The sequence below is a fragment of the Diospyros lotus genome, chromosome 2 (assembly GCF_014633365.1).
Source record: "Diospyros lotus cultivar Yz01 chromosome 2, ASM1463336v1, whole genome shotgun sequence".
NCBI lineage: Eukaryota > Viridiplantae > Streptophyta > Magnoliopsida > Ericales > Ebenaceae > Diospyros > Diospyros lotus.
Window position 1 is genome coordinate 11,574,950 of NC_068339.1, and position 20,242 is coordinate 11,595,191.

General features: G+C 37.6%; 1 protein-coding gene across 1 annotated transcript; it reads left to right on the forward strand.

The window, feature by feature from the left end:
* The first annotated feature begins 15,809 nt into the window (after positions 1–15,809).
* On the forward strand, positions 15,810–16,831 carry LOC127794631 (wall-associated receptor kinase-like 1). Its single transcript, XM_052325881.1, has 2 exons — positions 15,810–16,128; positions 16,220–16,831. The coding sequence occupies exons 1-2, from the start codon at positions 15,810–15,812 to the stop codon at positions 16,276–16,278; spliced, it is 378 nt and encodes a 125-aa protein (XP_052181841.1). The 3' UTR covers positions 16,279–16,831.
* The last annotated feature ends 3,411 nt before the right edge of the window (positions 16,832–20,242 follow it).

Genomic DNA, 20,242 nt, shown 5'->3' on the forward strand with positions numbered 1-20,242 from the left:
GAAATTGACGTTTTTTAAAAAAAATAGGCATAAATAGGGTTCGAAACGGGAATAAAAAACATTTTCGAAATGTTTCGAAAACGAGAAAACGACACCTATGAGTTGTTTCCATGCAACATAGATAGCCACATAAGCCACTCTTTTGGTGTATTTGGAAGAGAGTGGAAAGTAATGAACAAACGAACCAAAAACAAAAACAAACTAATAAAATGGACACAATAGACACAAAAACAAAAACAAACGAACAAACAAACAGATACAAAAATTAAAAATGTTTTTTTTTTCAAGAAAGGGATTAAAAACTAATTTTCTATTTAAATTGTAATTAATTTTACAATTTTCATTAGAAAAAAAATTATTATTATGTATTGCAGTTTCTTACGAACGCAATTGGGGTAGAAAAGTTCGAGTCTTTGTAGAACTCCGACCTAATCCATTCCAAAATTCAATGCAAAAATTGTTCGCAAAATGTCAAACAGTGGCAGTGTGGTGGGCCAGGGGATATTTGTCCTGCATGAAAGTATTTCTGGATTCGGAAATAGAAATCCTTACTCAAACCGACCAAGTGGTTCCAAAAATATCAGACGCAAGGAGGCTTATACAAATGGCAGCTTCTGTGAAAGATCTCAGCGGATTTAATTCATTGAATCTCCATCCTCCATAAGAGGAGAGAGAGAGAGAGAGAGAGAGAATGTTGAACATCGTCATCTTATTGTTGTGGGTAACCAGAGGAGAAGCATCTTTAGCAAAGCCAGATTGTCCAGGCATATGTGGGAGCATTTCCATCCCATACCCCTTTGGAATTGGAGCCAATTGCTCACTTGATCGGAGTTTTTCAGTAGTCTGCAATGATTCTCACAGACCACTAAAATTGTTCCTTGAAAGCTTCAACCTGGAGGTGCTGCAGATTTCACTAGAAGGTGTTGGATGTGTGTGGTTTTATTTTTAATTTTATTTTTCTTTCTTACTTGGTCCCCAAGATGTTCTAGAACAACTTGGCCCCCAAGTTCTTCTAGAAATAGTTGGTCTCCAAGCACTTCTTGATTGGCTTGGTCTCCAAGTTTAGTGGGTGCCTATATATATTGGTGTGAAGTTTTTCATTCTTCATAAGCTCTCACAAGCTCTCACATTGTTATCTCTTCTCAAGTTTTATCTCTCATATCGAGTTCTTTTCTTTGAGCTTTAGAAGAGTTTGGTATTTTCAAGTTTTTCATCATTGAGAGTGAGCCCGTCTTGAGTTTTGCTAGCTCCGGTTGTTCGTGGCTGCCGTTCACCGGAGAGGTCGTTTCATCCTGCTGAGACAGTCGCCGTAGTCTGCTTGCCGCCGATGCATGGCGCTAACTGTCTTTAGGACAGCGCAAAGCGCGACTCGACCTACTTCTGTTCCTGCCTCTTCCACGACCCAGAAGTTTGTTCTGATTCATTGTCGTTCCAGCTGGGAGCGATGTTGTTCAACCATCTTCTCTGATTTGCTGTTTTAGTCTGGTAACCTCTGTTGTTGTTCATTTAATTATAAGCTCTTGTTACCGTGAATATCAGCTGTTAGTATATGTTTCTTGTACCGTAGCCGGTTAGAACTGTTTTTTTGTATCAAGCAAGTTATTTCTATATACCGTACGTATCTATACTCTCTGTATCCCTAACAATCTGAAGACAGTTAGTAAGAGAGTCTAGAAAAGATGGATGTCTCTATTCCTGCTGATGGTTCCGATGTCGCTGCTACCGGTGTTGCCTCGGGTTCAAACCCGCCCCATGTTGCTGTCTCGGGTCTTCGCCCACCAACTGCCGCTGTTTCTACAATAGCTACTATGCAAGGGCTCGGTTCAGCCGTGGCCAAGCCAACCCCACATGTGGAGAAGCCACCACCATTTAATGGTGAAGATTTTAAAAGGTAGCAACAGAAGATGTTATTCTATCTGACCACGCTGAATCTAGCCCACATCCTCAAAGAGGATTGCCCTATTGTCTCGGAGGAGAATATGACCACAGAAACTGTGGCTATGAGGGAGGCGTGGATGCACTCAGATTTTCTCTGTAAAAATTATATTCTGAGTGGCTTGGCCGACCCGCTGTATAATGTGTACTACACCGCATATGCTACTTCCAAGCAATTGTGGGAGACCTTGGAGAAGAAATATGAGCTTGAGGATGCTGGCACCAAGAAATTTCTAGTGGGCAAGTTCTTGGATTACAAGATGGTTGATACCAAATTGGTAGTCAACTAGATGGAGGAACTGCAAATCATCATTAGTGATTTGCATAGTGAAGGATTAGTCATCAATGAGCCATTCTAAGTTGCCGCTGTGATTGAGAAGTTACCGCCTTCATGGAAGGATTTCAAAAACTATCTCAAGCACAAGCGCAAGGAGCTGTCTATGGAAGATCTAGCTCTTCGTCTTCGAATTGAAGAAGACAACCGCAAAGGAGATAAAATCTCAGATAGATATGAAGCTAAGGCCCACTTAGCTGAGGCTCTCAAATCTCAGCCTAAGAAGTAGTAAGACAAGAGAGTAAGCGGGTCGTTGGGACCGAAGAAGACCGCTGCCAACAAACGCATTCAAGGCACCTGCTGGGTATGCGGTAAGATAGGCCATAGGGCTGTGGATTGCAGACATAAGAAGGGTCAGAGCTCTGGTAGCAACCAGCGCAAGCTTAAGCCTTCTTATGCCAATATGGTGGAAGATGATGAGCTCGTTGCAGTCATCACTGAAGTTTGCATGGTTGATAACGCCAAAGGCTGGTGGATCGATACAGGTGCTTCAAGGCACATTTGCAAGGATAGATCCTTGTTCTCAACTTATAAGAAGATGGATGGCACCGAAAATGTGTACATGGGAAATGCCGCAGCCTCGACTGTGGAAGGCAAGGGCAAGGTACTGCTAAAGTGGACATCTGGGAAGATCCTGACCCTCACAGATGTATGGCATGTGCCTGAGATTCGCAAGAATCTGGTGTCTGGAACCCTGCTGAACAAAAATGGGTTTAAACTCGTTTTTGAATCTGATAAATTTACTCTTACTAAGGGAGGAATGTATGTGGGTCGAGGATATCTAGATGATGGCATGTTCAAGTTGAATGTACAAGCCCAAGTGCCTAAGAAGATTAATAAGAATGACTCTTCTACTTATATTGTTGAGTCGTGTGATGTTTGGCATTCAAGATTAGGACATGTCAATTATCGTTCCCTCCAAAGAATGGTTAATCTAGGGTTATTACCTAGTTTTAACATTGATAAGGGACATAAATGTGAAGTTTGTGTTGAATCAAAGTTTACAAGAAAGCCGTTTCCATTTGTGGAAAGGAATAGTGAATTACTCGACCTAATTCACAGTGATGTTTGTGACATGAAAAGTACTCCCACTAGAGGTGGAAAGAATTATTTTATCACATTTATTGACGACTGCAGTAAATATTGCTATGTATATTTACTACGCAGTAAAGATGAGACCTTTGATGTTTTTAAAACATTTAAGGCAGAAGTTGAAAATCAACTGGGAAAGAAAATTAAGGTGTTCAGATCAGATAGGGGTGGTGAGTATGAATCATCGGCTCTATCTGAGTTTTGTGAATCTCATGGTATAATCCATCAGACGACAGCACCTTATACACCACAACAAAATGGTGTAGCTGAAAGGAAGAACCGAACTTTGAAGGACATGATAAATTGCATGTTAAATAGTTCGGGTTTACCCCATAATTTGTGGGGGGAAGCGTTGCTTACTGCAAACTTTATATTAAATAGAATTCCATATAAGAAGTCTAGCAAGTCACCTTATGAAGTGTGGAATAGTAGACAACCCTCCTACAAAATCCTAAAAGTGTGGGAGTGTTTGGCCAAGGTGTAGGTTCATTTACCTAAGAGAACTAAACTTGGTCCAAAAACTATTGATTGTGTCTTTATAGGCTATGCCTCGCATAGTGCTGCCTATAGGTTCCTGGTAACTAAGTCAGAAATTCCTAACATTAATACTGTTCTGGAATCTATAGAAGTGGAGTTCTTTGAGAACATCTTCCCTTTTAAGGGAGATAAACCCTGTGCAAGTGGTTCCAAGAGAACTCATGAAGCAAGTTCTTCAAAAGGCCAAGATGGGCAGGAAATTGACATCGAGCCTCGAAGAAGCAAAAGGGCAAGGAAGGCCTCTTCCTTTGGCCCAGATTTCCTAACCTTTGTGTTAGAAGATGAGCCGCAAACCTATGGTGATGCAATGTCATCTCCTGATGCTCCTTATTGGAAAGAGGCTATTAATAGTGAAATGGATTCTATCTTGCAAAACAATACTTGGGTATTGGTCAATTTGCCACCTGGGTGTAGACCAATTGGGTGCAGATGGATTTTCAGGAAGAAATTAAAGGCCGATGGTACTATTGATAAGTACAAAGCTCGGTTGGTAGTTAAAGGCTATCGTCAAAAAGAAGGACAAGATTTCTTTGACACGTATTCTCCAGTGACAAGAATCACGTCTATCAGGATGCTGATTGCTATTACAGAATTTCATAACTTGGAGATACATCAAATGGATGTAAAAACAGCATTCCTGAATGGAGATTTAGAAGAAGAAGTCTACATGGAACAACCTGAAGGGTTTGTTGTAAAGGGACATGAAATGAAAGTTTGTAAACTAGTAAAGTCTCTTTATGGGTTGAAACAGGTGCCTAAACAATGGCATGAGAAGTTTGATCACACAATGTTGTCAAATGGATTTAAGATAAATGAGTGTGATAAATGTGTTTATGTGAAAATCATAAACCAAGAATGTGTCATTGTGTGCCTGTATGTGGATGACATGTTGATAATGGGCACAAATCGAAGTGTCATACAGTTCACAAAACAAATGTTGAACTCGCACTTTGACATGAAAGATTTTGGTCTTGCGGATGTCATTCTTGGAATTCGAATAATAAGAAATTCCGAAGGGTATGCTCTTTCTCAGTCGTATTACATAGAGAAAGTGTTGAGAAGATTTGGTCACTTCGAGAGTAAGCCAGCAATTACTCCGTTTGATCCAAATTCAAAGTTGAAGAAAAATCATGATGAAGGTGTATCTTCTCTGGAATATGCCAGAATTATTGGGACTCTGATGTAAATCATGAATTGTACTAGACCTGACATCGCCTACTCCGTAGGCAAGCTAGCGAGATACACGAGCAATCCTGGGCATGACCATTGGGGTGCATTGGTCAGGGTACTTAGGTACTTGAAGTACACCCTGGACTATGGATTGCAATATACAAAATATCCACATGTACTGGAAGGATTTAGTGATGCTAATTGGATCTCCGATAGCTTAGAGACTAAATCAACCAGTGGGTATGTGTTCACCCTAGGTGGTGCTGCTGTGTCGTGGAAGTCTTCAAAGCAAACGTGTATAGCACGGTCAACCATGGAGTCAGAGTTTATAGCTCTGGACAAAGCAGACGAAGAAGCTGAGTGGCTTCGCCATTTCCTCGAAGACGTTCCATTATGGCCAAAGCCTGTTAACGCCATTTGCATATATTGTGACAACTTAGCTGCCTCAATGAGGGCTAAGAACAGTGTCTACAATGGAAAGTCAAGACACATTAGGCGCAGGCATAACACTGTCAGAGAGTTACTCATAAATGGAATAATTTCCATTGATTATGTAAAATCAAAAGAAAATCTAGCTGATCCTTTGACGAAAGGAGTGACTCGTGAGCAAGTCAAATTTACATCGAAGGGAATGGGGTTAAAGCCTTTTAAAATGACTTTTTCGGTGGTAACCAAACCTAGTTGATTGGAGATCCCAAGATCTAGGTTAAATTGGCCAACTGGCTGGAATAAGTCATAGTTGACACACTATGAAACTTTTAGTTTCTCCCCATGTCTCAGAAATTGAAGAGTGTGTCCTGTCGATGTTAAAGGGAAGGTTGATATCTTGATATAAGAAGAGTAGTGACAGGGTACTCTTAGTCAATGCTTCCCTATATGAGAGTAGAAGTGGGGTCGCTTCTATGAGAACTGTTCAATGGCTTGGGTTCTCTAGAGCTCTCATGAAATCCAGGATGCTGTCCAGGACCAAAATGGACACAATCGTATAGAACTCAATGGGTTAAGACATGTTGTGTGTGATGTCTATTGTCTCGATTTACCTTCAAAAGGATAGTTCAAGAACTAGTCTCACTATTTCTTCGGTAAATTCGATAGACATTCACTAAGGAAGGTTCAAGTCCAAAAGACACCTTATTGATGCATAACTTGTCTATTTGCTCTTAGTGAATCCATGTCATTTTGTATGATTTTAGTGCACACACACTCATGTGGGGGATTGTTGGATGTGTGTGTGTGTGGTTTTATTTTTAATTTTATTTTTCTTTCTTGCTTGGTCCCCAAGATGTTCTAGAACAACTTGGCCCCCAAGTTCTTCTAGAAATACTTGGTCTCCAAGCACTTCTTGATTGGCTTGGTCTCCAAGTTTGGTGGGTGCCTATATATATTGGTGTGAAGTTTTTCATTCTTCATAAGCTCTCACAAGCTCTCACATTGTTATCTCTTCTCAAGTTTTATCTCTCATATCGAGTTCTTTTCTTTGAGCTTTAGAAGAGTTTGGTATTCTCAAGTTTTTCATCATTGAGAGTGAGCCCGTCTTGAGTTCTGCTAGCTCCGGTTGTTCGTGGCTGCCGTTCACCGGAGAGGTCATTTCATCCTGCTGAGACAGTCGCCGTAGTCTGCTTGCCGCCGATGCATGGCGCTAACTGTCTTTAGGACAGCGCAAAGCGCGACTCGACCTACTTCTGTTCCTGCCTCTTCCACGACCCAGAAGTTTGTTCTGATTCCTTGTCGTTCCAGCTGGGAGCGATGCTGTTCAACCATCTTCTCTGATTTGCTGTTTTAGTCTGGTAACCTCTGTTGTTGTTCATTTAATTATAAGCTCTTGTACCGTAGTCGGTTAGAACTGTTTTTTTGTATCAAGCAAGTTATTTTTATATACCGTACGTATCTATACTCTCTGTATCCCTAACAGAAGGGGGCACTGTCCATGTCACCCATCCAATCATCACTTCCAATTGTCCTGGCAGGGCCACAACTATGCATGTTAACTTGAGTGGAAGCCCATTTACATTCTCACACACCTACAATAGATTCACAGCCATGGGCTGCGGCAATCTTGCCTTGCTGCGCAGGGAAGCAACCATTATTAGTGGCTGCTTGTCAATGTGCAATAGTTCTTCTTACAACGAAATTGGCTGCAATGGCATCAACTGCTGCCAAACAAGCATCCCTCACTCCCTCAAATTCCTCAATGCATCTCTAATAAACCTCAGTCCACATGGCGATCAAATCGGCTGCAAGTATGCTTTCTTGGTTAACCAAACATGGTTTACAGAGGAACTAAAAGACAAAAGCTCTATTGCAAGTATGGAATATGTCCCTGCAGTTCTGGATTGGAGGATTGGGGGGGAATGCTATGGTAATGAAAAGTAAAAGTAATAGCAACACCACAGGTTCCCGTTGCACTAACACTTACTGCCGAGCAAATCAAACAACTGCACTTCAGTGCTTTTTGTGAAAGCGGCTATTATGGGAACCCTTATCTTCCTAGTGGATGTCAAGGTAAGAGTTGTAACCTTGTTCCCAGAATCAACTATGGCAATCATACTCATACATTATTTTCCTTGCTCTTTGGATGAATGCCAGATATTGATGAGTGCGCCGACTATAGCCTGAATAGATGTGACCAACTGTGTAAAAATACCTTGGGGAGTTTTCAATGCCTATGCCGCCCTGGATACGTCCTTTTGGGCAATTACTCTTGCTTTAAACTGTATAGCAGCTCTCGGAAGAAATTGATTGTTATAGGTAAGCTCTCTTTTTTTTGGCTAAATACACTAACACAAGAATTCCATTAATATTCTTGAATTGGTTCTATGATATTTGTAACCTCCCCTATTTTGTAAATCCCAGAATTTAAAATTTTCTTGTGAATTTATGGGTTATTAATAATTGGTGGAGTTGAGAAACAATTAATTTTGAGATATAGGTAATTTATTGGGTATTTGAGAAATTTAAGGAATATTAAGTTTATTGTGATTTATGAGAAAAAGGAATTGGAGAAGCTTTTGAAAAATTTTGAGGCATAAGTGAAATAATGGAAATTGGAGCAAAAATCACCTTAAATATAAAATACGTACAAGAGCAAGCGGTTGAGTGTGCGCGCGTGCTGGGTGAGGTCTCGAGTTCAAGTGAGGGAGCTAGCGTGCGGGAGAAAAGTTGGATTATTTTTCTAGCAGGCCAGGCGCCAAACGACGCCGTTTTGAGGCGCGCACAACCCTCTTGGCAACGCCATGTGGCAGCCGCTGGGCTGCCCCCTACCCTTGTCCGCCAGCAACCTCTTTCTCAACTTTTGATGAAAATACCCTTGAAAATTGAAGGAATAAGAATGATAATATAGCCTTGAGTGGGTTATCAAATGATGGCTATGAAATAAATAAATTATGTGATGGCTCTTGAAAATCTAGTATAAATAAGAAGTATGAGTGTGAAATTGAAGGCACAAGAAATGGCCGTGAGCTTGAGAAGAAGGATTTAACAGTAAGGTAAGGATATTTAGGAGCTTTAATTTATGTAGCTTAATTAAGTTAAAATTTATTTTAATTAGTTAATTTAATGAGTTAGTTAGTTAGCTAAATTAATTATTAAGTTAGTTAATTTAAGGGATGATGTCTAAATTAGTTAATTTAGGAAATCAGTCAATTAATAACTTAGTGGACTCGGTAACCAAATAAATTTAATTATGAGTTACTAAATTAGTTATTGATCTTGCTTTGTAAATATTTTATTAAGAGATTTTGGGTACGTCAACGGTATAAATTATCAGGCGGTACATATCTCGAGGTAAAGATTTAATATACTCTGTGTGTAAATTATTTTTCCCATAACTTGCATAAGATGTTGGGGGAGTGCCTAGGCACGAGGCAGTGAATTTCTGACCGTGGGAATCTCAAGATAGGGTCTTGAAGGAAACCATTGGGGGCCACCTAGAGCCTAAGATAGGTGTGGTAGACGAATTTGCATGCATGTTGCATTTCATATTTATCTATGATGCCATACTTAATAATTTACTGCATTGCATATTACTTTTACTAAGTCTCAGGACTCACCCCTTGTAACGCCCCGTCTTCCCAAAATGTACATTACCTCGAGATTACGGGAATATTTTTTTTTTTTTTCAACATCATACACACAACATAAGTTCCTTGATATACATACCCTCATCATAATCGTTTCTCGACAATCTTGATTATACCTTCTCAGCATATCAAAATTTAAAAATTAACAGACTAAGACATGTATTAACAATCACATTAGCGGAAGTAAGATCGGAACCTCAATGATATATAGCCGACAAATTCCTTTTACAGTTAAATAACCAAATCGATGTTTCACATGAGAATATCAGAATATTACATAACCTCTTAACATCATAATTATAGACAAAAACCTACGAAAACTAAACATAGCAGCTACATCTCGACAACATCTTTTCCCTTGGCGCCACTGCTTTCACCTGGAACGTTTGAATATTTCAGGGACAAAATCCAAATTAGATACTGAATCATTTAAGTGAGAGGTCAAAAATATTTTCATGAAGATATGCAAAATCATATATAAAACCGACAAATTCTGACATGCCCCAGCCTAAGAGAATCCCACATAACACTTAGCCATAACCGGGGAAAATGCAATCTCTCTAAAGGCAACACGACCACATCAACCCATTGGCAAACACAATCTTACTTAAGAGGGACAACCTCGACATATGAACCTGGGAATCACCCCATTGTCATTGTTAAGCATTACGCTCCTACTCAAAAGCATTTCACAACCCAACGCAACCCTAACCCTAAGAGTATCACATCAGCACTATCCCCAAAATCAACGACACCTCGGTATTAATGCTATTGCTGAAAGGAACCTGGGGTGGTGTCCACTCTCAGCCCCGCCACTTGAACCAACAACTGGGGTGGTGTCCACTCTCAACCTTACCACTGGAGTACCGTAGGGTGAAGTTCGTCTTAGCCCCGTCCCAAGTGGGTCACATAACATTAATTCTCAGCCCACATCCCGAGTACTGACACTCAAGGGCTACGCCATATGTTAACAACCAACGTCCCACATGGGCAACACATAACAGGCTAATGCCGAAAATCATAATATGCATAACATAAAATCTGTAATACCCTAAGTAATTATGAATAAAAATTAATACTATACTTAGTTATATTTTATATTAGCTTGGTATGATGTATAATTAAAGTGTGCTTACTATGTGTAAGTATGTCAATATGTAAAATATAAATAAATATATAAATATGTAAATGAAATAATATGAGTTATGACAAAATGACAAAAACTATATATGCAAAAATAAGTATATGCATATCGTAGGTATATATATAGTATATATATAATAAGTATATGCATGTGTGTATGTATGTCATAGTATATATATATATATATATAAAATCAAATCAAATCCGAATTTTGCAGAAACAGCGCGCGACCAGTGCATGGCCGCGCCTGCAAATTGATTTTTCAGGGCAAGGGAGGGGTTTTTAATGGCGAAATGACCAAGGTATGGCCTCTGGGACGCGTGGCCGACGGTGGGGAAGCAAGGTACGTCGAAATCGGGCTATAAATAGCCAAGTCGCGCAAGCCCCATGCATCCGAAAATTTTAATCCATAGATCAGCCGATTGGGAGAGAGTTTGAGAGATTTGAGAGCGGGGTTTTGATCTTCAAGTTGTGGGCATCATTTCTGGAAAATTTGGAGGCCAATGAAGCAGCGAAGAGGGAGATCCAAGCGTCGTTGGAAAATCGCACAAGTCGTCAGAGCCGAGACTTCATCGTGCAAATCAAGGTATTTCGTGCCATTTTTTCTTGATTTTGATGCTGTATTTGGGTTCGGAAGGTCGAAAATAGGGGGGGAGAGCTTCGTTTCGAAGCTCGGAAGCCCGGAGGAGTTGCCGGCGGCGAATTGGCCGCCGGAGAAGACGGCTGCATCGGGCGCGTGGCTGCACGAGCCCACGAGTGGGAAAAAGGCGCATGCAGCCCACGCGCCCGTCAGAAAAATAGAAAAAGAAAAGAAAAAAAAAGAAATAAAGAAAAATAGAAAAGGAAGAAAGAAAAATTTGTAAAAAAATTTATTAAATCAGAAATTTTATTTATGACATATTTTGTGAAAACTATTTCTGGAAATGCTAAATTTATTAATTATTAAGTGGATTTTTCTATTATGGAAATAGAAAAAAATAAGATTTTTAATTCCAAAAATTCCAAGAAAATTTCAGGATATTAGAAGTATTATTTAAGAAATATTAGTAAAGATAAATTGATTAAATGAAAGATTAGGTAATTATTATGTAATAATTACATATTTAACTATTATGAAATAAGGAAAAAATAGGAATTTAAGTTGGAAAATTCCATGAAAATTTCAGAATACTAGAAATATTACTTAAGGAATGTTAGATAATTATTATGTAGTTTCGAAAAGATAAAGCTTAGAAACAAAAGAAAAATGGAAGAAATTATGAAAAATATAGTAAATGGTGTTCTAAAAATAAATATATATTGTAGGAGTCCTTGTGAGCAAGGAGATTAAGGAATAGCTACTCGGCACACTTTTCCAGGTAAATTAGCTGTAAGTGTGCTGTTCCAAACTTAAATATTTGAAAATGCTTACGTCATATTGACATACTATGAAATGTAACCATCACGTAGATTGCATCCGTGACATGACTATGAAATGCATAAATACACATTGATATTATTAAACACACACATATGAGGCTGTAGGGAGTACAAACTGGCACCGCTGCCTTACTAAGGGTGCACCCATATACCCCGGCTTCGAAAAAGGTGGCCGCTAAAATGGTAGGTAGCATGAGGGTGTAGTTGACACCTACGAGGTAAGACATTGCATACACACATGACATAGCATTATGTACCCTTACTTAGATGGTTTATCATCTAACTTGGGTTCACCCCTGGAACATTCAACGTTCCAGTCGGGACTGGCAGTGATGACACCGAGGCTGGAGGTATGTAGTGACGCGAGAGGTCAGGAAACGAGGAAATGTGTTATGTTATGTTCAAGAATCATGTACATTTATTTTATTTCAAAAGCGTATGTAATAACTTTATATTAAACACTATGTCCAGATATTCGTGAATGTATGAGCAGGTTCGATTCAGCTTCCGCTTGTATTTAATTTCTAGTGTAAACATCTCGTCAAGCACTAGATAAGGCCTTAGGGAATTTCGGGAATAATGTAACTAAAAAAAAAAAAAATAGACCAAATTTCCTAAGATATAACACGTCCGAGAAGGCGGGCTATTACAAAATCAACATTTCAATGTATGCAATTTACCATACGAAGTTCAATGCAAGTGTAAATAATCGTTTGGACGAACCATCACATGATACCAACCGCTCACGATGAATCAAAAGTGATCAAAAATAATAAGAATATGCACAGGAATTGGATTGAACAACTCACAGAAAACCATACATATGCCACAAACAAGCTTTTCTGGTAGAACCACTCACAATAAACCAAGCTATAGGGATAAACACTCACCTTTAGACGCAACTCAAATTTTCTAGAAAGCGTGATACGCCTCGATTTGCGTGCCCACCTCGAACTTTGCACGAGTTACTTCACCTTAAGTCACAAGGCACCCTATTTATCATATTTATCCAAATATAAGTTTCTTCTTAATTTTCCTCATATTTTCCTATTTTTCTCCCATTTTTTTATCACTAATAATCCAAAATAATTATCTACGCAACTATTTTCTCAAATATTTTTACATAATAATACATAAAATAATTTTCTAAAAATAATAAAAAAATTCCAAAATAAATGGACCTGGCACGCGCCTCCACGCGCAAGTGCGTGGTCTGGAGGATTTGGCTGGCGCGTGAAAGTCACGCGTCGGTCGCCGGCGATGCTCCAAAGCCCGATTTCTTTACACCGATCGAAAGCCCTCTTCCAGTTGATCAAGATGGTACCAACTTTCGACTGAAAGGACACCGGAAAAGTCCTCGATCGGGCAGTTGCAGATGTGGCACGGCGGACCGCCTCGCCTTTCCAACCACCCTCAAAACACCCTCGATCCACCTCGAAAACCAACGAAAATCTCCAGAAATGCTTCTCTTGCCTCAAGGATCAAAAGCCCCTTATTGGTTTCCCTCGATTCGCCCTCAAACTCGAGAAATTTGATGCTTAAAAATTGGCAAAACCCATTATTATTTATAGGCCAAAACCGACCCCCACGTGGCCAATCTTCGGCCATAGCTTCTCCCACACGCCTCCTGGACCATCCTTGGCCATGCCCTGACGAATCTTGGTTGCCAAATCTCTGGATTTTCTGGCCAAAATCGCGGCCAGATCTGCCATGCTTGAGCAGATTTTCGAAAATTATATTTTGGCCCCCTTGAAAATTTCTTTTGCATTTTGGCCCTTATTCTAAAGCCCCTGATCTTCCCAACACCATCAATAAGACCCACAATATTAGTACTTCTCATTTCACCCTTGAAACTTTCAAAAAATTACTGTTTTGACCTCTCTTGGGCAAATTTAAAAAATTGCACTTAGGCCCAACTGATTGTTTTGACCCTAAATCCACTCGATTCAACCCAAAATCACTTAAGGGTTGTTCTATACATAAAATATTAGTCCTTGACACGCTTTGTTGACTTTTCAGACGTCTTTTATGTCGATTCGATTTTCTTAGCCCGATCGACGGCTGTACCGAAAACTGTTCCCGATCCAATTTCTTTCATCACCAAAAATCATAACTTATATTACTTGATGATACTATACCATTTTTCTTGATCATTTAGAGTCTGAGGTACTCCTTTCGGTCGATTCGACGATTTATTTTTACCATCAAGTCATTTTTGGTATTTTAAACTTATCTAAATTACATGACAATTTCATGAAGATTTTGGGTATTACACCCTTTCATTCTTACTAACCACACAGATAGCTCAGGGTCTGGTAAGGGAAATGCGGTGTATGTCAATGACTAATTGGATAGTGAGAGTGGCAATCCATGATTGATATGCGAGTCTAGTAACTTGTAATTATTTTGTGTTGATCATTGTCTGTATTTGTCAGTTGGACTTGTTTCTTTTAATGAGCATTTTGTGTGAGTAAGTTATGATATACCCTATAGTTTATTAATCTACTTATGAGGCATATGTCAAATTCGAGACTCGAGTGTCCTTCTGCTGCCTGTGAGTCTTAGATCTTGAGTTCTCGATGGTTAGAGGCAGTGAAGCCCGAATCTCACCCAGGACGCCAACCTTATTTTTATTCCCCTGTTGTTAGGGCATAGCTGACCTCCGGAGTGGGACCTCTTGACTTAACCTTGGGTTACGGTGACACCCAAGGGTTGGTCCGTTTTCTAAGGCCCAGGGCAAATTTTCTCTCAAGTGTGCCCCTTTATACAAATTAAATAAAAAAATAAAATTATCAAGTAATTAATTTTATTAAAATTATAAGAATTTACAAAAGATAAAGAAGAATATTTTGGGATTTTATTAAAACTTCTTTTCAAATATGTAATTTGTTTGTTCTAAAATAATAGAGTAAAATATAGTATCAAATGAAGATTGATCAAATAATTTAATTTATTAAGTTACAAAAATTTAATATCACTAATAGAGAACATGTATTATAAATATATTATTATTTAATTTTATAATTTAAATATTTAATTAATTTAATGTGTTTAATTAATAAGATAAAGAGATGAGAGTTAATTAGGTTTGTTTAATTAATGAAAATTAATTAGATGTGTTTAATTAATGAGATAGATAAGGGGTGTTCCTGAGAGAAAGAAAAGGGGAGGGAAAAAATAGGTAAGAGGAAGAGAGAGTAATGTAAGAGAGAGAGATAGAGGTGGAGAGAAGGAGAGGGGACAATGGGAGAGGGGGGGTCTCGTGAGAGAGAGAGAGAGTGTGTGTGGGGGGGGGGGGGAAAGAGAAATATTAAAAAATTAGAAGATAGCCCAAGAAAAAGTCTGTGACAGAGAGTGAGTGGAGGAAGGGGAAATATTAAAAAATTAGAAGGTAGGAAATGTAGCACTACTTTAAAAAAAAACATTTGTGCCCCCCTCAGCTGTGGGTCCCGAGCTGTAGCTCTGGGCCAAAGTTGGCTCTGATGACACCCAATAGTGGGGACGAGGCGTCACAATATCTTACTAAACCACTTTGATATTTTGCTTATATTCATTTACTTGGATGGGAGCTGGTTGAAGGGGAACCGATAACGGCTTGTAAAATTCTAGAATCAGGTTGTCCACGACTTGCCATTTAGTTGGATAGAATAAGGAAATAGGAACTCAAGGAAAAAGATGTGTCAACTTTGTTCTTAAATTAAAAAAAAAAGGAAGAAGGAAAGAAATTCTAGAATGAGGGCATTTGGGTCACCGTACATATGAGAACAGATGGGTATTGAACTGCATATGCATAAGTATTTATTAAACCTTAAAATCTTTATTGATTAAGACCTCAATGTTTAGGTTTATGAAATTCGCCTCTATTTTGTTCAAATTTGGCAGGAACCTGCACGGGTCTTGGAGTATTAATCTTACTCCTTGGTGTCTGGTGGTTTTGGAATGCAGTAAAGAGAAGAAAGGAAACTAAGCTCAAGGAGAGGTTCTTCAAACGAAATGGTGGCTAGTTGTTGCAGCAGCAGGTATTATCAGATAAAGGTAATGTTGAGGCAACCAAGTTATTCACATCAAAGGAGTTGGAGTAGGCAACTGACAACTACAATATGAACCGGATCCTCGGCCAGGGAGGCCAAGGAACCGTTTACAAAGGAATGTTAACAGATGGAAAAATTGTTGCAATCAAGAAGTCCAAAAAGGTGGATGAAAGCCAACTCGAACAGTTCATCAACGAGGTTGTCATTTTATCACAAATAAACCACAGGAATGTAGTTAAGTTACTTGGATGTTGTTTGGAGACAGAAGTTCCAATGTTGGTGTACGAGTTCATCCCTAATGGAACTCTCTTCCATTACATCCATGACCAAAATGAAGAGTTCCCGCTTACCTGGGAGTTACGCTTGCGGATTGCTGCAGAAGTTGCAGGTGCTCTATCCTATCTACACTCGGCTGCATCCATACCCATCTATCATCGTGATATCAAGACTACTAACATACTTTTGGATGATAAGTACAGGGCAAAAGTCGCTGATTTTGGCACTTCGAGATCAGTTTCGGTTGATCAAACTCACTTAACCACATTAGTGCATGGGACCTTTGGTTACTTGGACCCTGAATACTTCCGGTCAAGTCAATTCACAGAAAAGAGTGATGTCTATAGTTTTGGGGTAGTAATCGTCGAGTTATTAACTGGGCAAAAGCCAATTTTGTCTGCTAAATCAACTGAAGAAGGGAAAAGTCTAGCTGCATACTTCATATTGGCAATGAAGGAGAACCGCTTGAATGACATTCTGGATGCTCGAGTGGTGAAAGAGGGTGGGAAAGAAGAGATTCTGGTTGTTGCTAGGATTGCAAAGAGATGCTTGAACATGAATGGAAGGAAAAGACCTACAATGAGGGAGGTTATGATGGAGTTGGAAGGTATGAAAATGTCGAATGGAGGATCAAGTCCTGTAATGTAGACTCATTTTGAAGAGGATGACTACGCCGTGGATGAAATTACTGAACCCTGGGATCCTCCTGCTTCTTCTTCGACGGGATCATTTTTCAGTGGAAGCACAATCCAAGTATCAGATGTCAAACCGCTATTGTTTGACAAGTCGGTTTGACAAGTGATTGTAGTGACAAAATGTAGAAAATACAATGTTTGGTAGATAGTGAAGGCATTATATATGTGAGAGGTAGATAAGACGGCAATGAAATATAAATAAGGTGGGAAATAATAGGAATTGCAGACAAATTTGTTTCGATGACAGTGTAATCTGATCTATGATATGTAATCTGATCTATGATATGGCGGCGTTGATTCAAAACGCCGCCAAATGTTGTTTGCTTTGGTAATAGTTTTTTTTTTTTTTTTTATATTAGTGCTGTCCCAGATTGCGAGGGTTTTCTCTTTGAACTAAATGAATTCTTTTAGTAGGAAACTGGTCAGTAAATGTTATTTTTATCTATAATTATAATTGACTTTGAGAGTTTATTTTTGTCATATATCAATTTAGATTACATTGCATTATCAAATAACATTCCCATTGTATATATCATGTCATATATAAGGAAAATAAAGCTTCTTACGCTATCTCATCTATACAAAAAATAAAGACTGGCATGGCACAATGATAAAGTACAAGAAAAATAATAAAAGCATCAGATGTTTAAATTCTTATGGCATCTTAAAAAATAAAATTATTTCTAGAATACAATATTAGCTAGAAAATAGTAGTAAAGCTCAAAGACAACTTGCGGAGGTAAGGTCGTGGTGCACCCTGTCACCCTTTCGAAAGCCCTATCGTATGACGTAAAGATGGGATCCACAAGAAGGATAGTCGTTTCCTGAAAATTCATTCTAAGTGTATAACTTGTGAACGCATTCGAATTTAGCTAAAAAGTAAAATAGGTGGGATGACCGCTCTCTCCAAAATTATTCAAGTGAAAGTTAGACACTTAGGTCATAAAAAATAATAATAATCTTTATATATGCAAAAGTATGATAGTTTGAAAAAAAAAAATTCCCTTAAAACTTGCATTAATAATTTTTATTTAATACTTATTGTATTAATAATTTAAAATTTTCAATTACTTTGAAATAATAAGTACTAATTACTATAAAATTAATAATGGATTTTAAATACATTCAATGTTAATCATGAGTTTTCCAATACATTATTATGTGAATATTAAATATTTAATTAATTTGTTAATCAATCAAAAATAAATACTATTTATGAGAAATATGAATAAACACTTAAAGTATTAATTAAGTTACATAAAATTATCTATTAAATAAAATCTTATCTTTATATAATATAATATTATATAATATATTATATTAAAGTATAATAGTTTACAAATTATTTTTCTCTCCAAAAATCTGCCAAACTGTTTTTGCCTCTAAAATTTATATTAAATTTGCATGGGTTTTCTAAGAAATATTAATAAACAACTTGAACTATTAATTAAGTCATAGAAAATTGTCTATTTATTTAAAATCTTATCTTTATATCTTTATTCTATATATATATAGTATTAAAATAGGATAGTTAGACCAATTATTTTGCCAAGTGTCAATCAATGGTGAATTTTTTCTCTAAAAAATTTGCTTTAAATCAAATATAGTGATTAATTAATTATTAATTTTACTTTAATAATTATATTATAGTCTTGAAAATATATCTTAACAAATCCATAAAAAAATATTTAAGCTTGTCAAATGTTTGGGTTTTTCAATACTAATTAATATTTAAGGTATTACATTTTTAAAATTATGGAAGAAATCAAAATTCATATTTTCAAAATTTTGTTATTATTGAAAAACTTATTCTAATTCACATTTAAGAATTTTAATTAATATTTATAATATAATAAATAAAAAATAAGGAAAGTGGATATATTATAAATTTTATAATATTTATTTATAAATATAATATAATATAATAAAAAAATTTATAAGTATTCTTTAGCATAATTAAACTCGTTACGTTAATTATTCTTTAACATATTGAATGAGAGTATATTGAATTAAGAGTATTCTTCATTATTATATTAAATAATAAATAATTAATTAAATTTAAATATTAATAAAAGACTGAGTATTAAAAAAAATTATAATTATCAATTCTGTTAGAATTATTTAAAATAAGGAGTTTAATATTTTATTTTTAAATTAAACTCTCCCTGTATCGCTACCACTACTAATAATAAAATAAAGCTATATAATAGGGCTTGATTGGATTCCGTCTAAAGTAAACCCTATTACTGTTGCTCTTTTCATATATTTGTGAGTTCAACACTCTCCTTGTGTGGTAAATGAATTCGAACAATCGTAGTCCTTGCCTGACGAAGAGGGAGGGCGCTGCTACAGTGTCAGTAATGGAGGCTCTGTGCATTACGAATGATCTTCCCAGGTAATTTAATTTGCACACTACTGTACTGTATGAATTTTCTTAGTCTCAATGCGTAAATTTCCTCTCATTTAAGTTTTAGCAGCTTCCGGCTGCGTGAATGTTATGTCAATACCCACCCAGAAACTGAAAAAATAACTTCCTTTTTTTGTGTGTGTGTGTATATATTGGCGTGGAAAAGTTTGATCTGCATTCCAGAATCCGGGTCAACTACGCCAACCTAATTGACGGGAAATTCAATGTAGAAACTGATAGTGAAGTGCCAATTGCTAGTAGGCAACAGATTTTTTTTATTTTTTTTAAACATTATTATTAGATTGCTCTGTACTTGCCAAAAATTTCAGACTCGGGAAGATTTAAATAGACGTCTCTGATTGCTTTGATTTGAATCGGATGCACAACCAACATATATAGTTCAAGCTATTATTCTTTTAAAGAATTTTTATAGAAAAATTATTTTGTTGAACTTTTCTAAAATTCTTATTTACTTTTTGTCTGAGATGGATGGAGAATACAGGGTATTGCATCAACCAAGTGGGGTCCTGCAAATGGCCACTTCTGCGAAATATCTGAGGGCATTTTCTTCATCGAGTCTTCATCCTCTATGTGGAAAGAGCTGTTCCACAGAGAGAGAGAGAGAGAGACAGACAGTGAGATCTGGAACTTCATAATGTTGACCATCATCTTACTGTTGTGGTTAAACGGAGCTCTATCAGAAGAAGCATCTCTAGCGAAGCCTCATTGCCCAATAAGATGTGGGAGCATTTCAATCCCATACCCCTTTGGAATTGGAGCCAATTGCTCACTTGATCGGAGTTTTTCAGTAGTCTGCAATGATTCTCACAGCCCACCAAAACTGTTCTTTGAAAGCCTCGACCTGGAGGTGCTGCAGATTTCACTAGAAGGGGGCACTGTCCATGTCAACCATCCAATCATCACTTCCAATTGTCCTGGCAGGGTATTGCGTCAACCAAGTGGGGTCCTACAAATGGCAACTTCTGCGAAATATCTGAGGGCATTTTCTTCCTGGAGTCTTCATCCTCTTTGTGGAAAAGGCTGTTCATTTGCCCCAGGGCATGAACTAGTAAAGGAAGAATACGATAGAGTGCTATGTTTTGGGCTTCAAATTTCATGATTCA

Bases quoted from the DNA above. Each gene is read 5' to 3' on its own strand.
- LOC127794631 (XM_052325881.1), top strand. From the start codon at position 15,810: ATGAACCGGATCCTCGGCCAGGGAGGCCAAGGAACCGTTTACAAAGGA. The intron at 16,129-16,219 runs GTGCTCTATCCT...TGATAAGTACAG, and splicing joins GATTGCTGCAGAAGTTGCAG to GGCAAAAGTCGCTGATTTTG.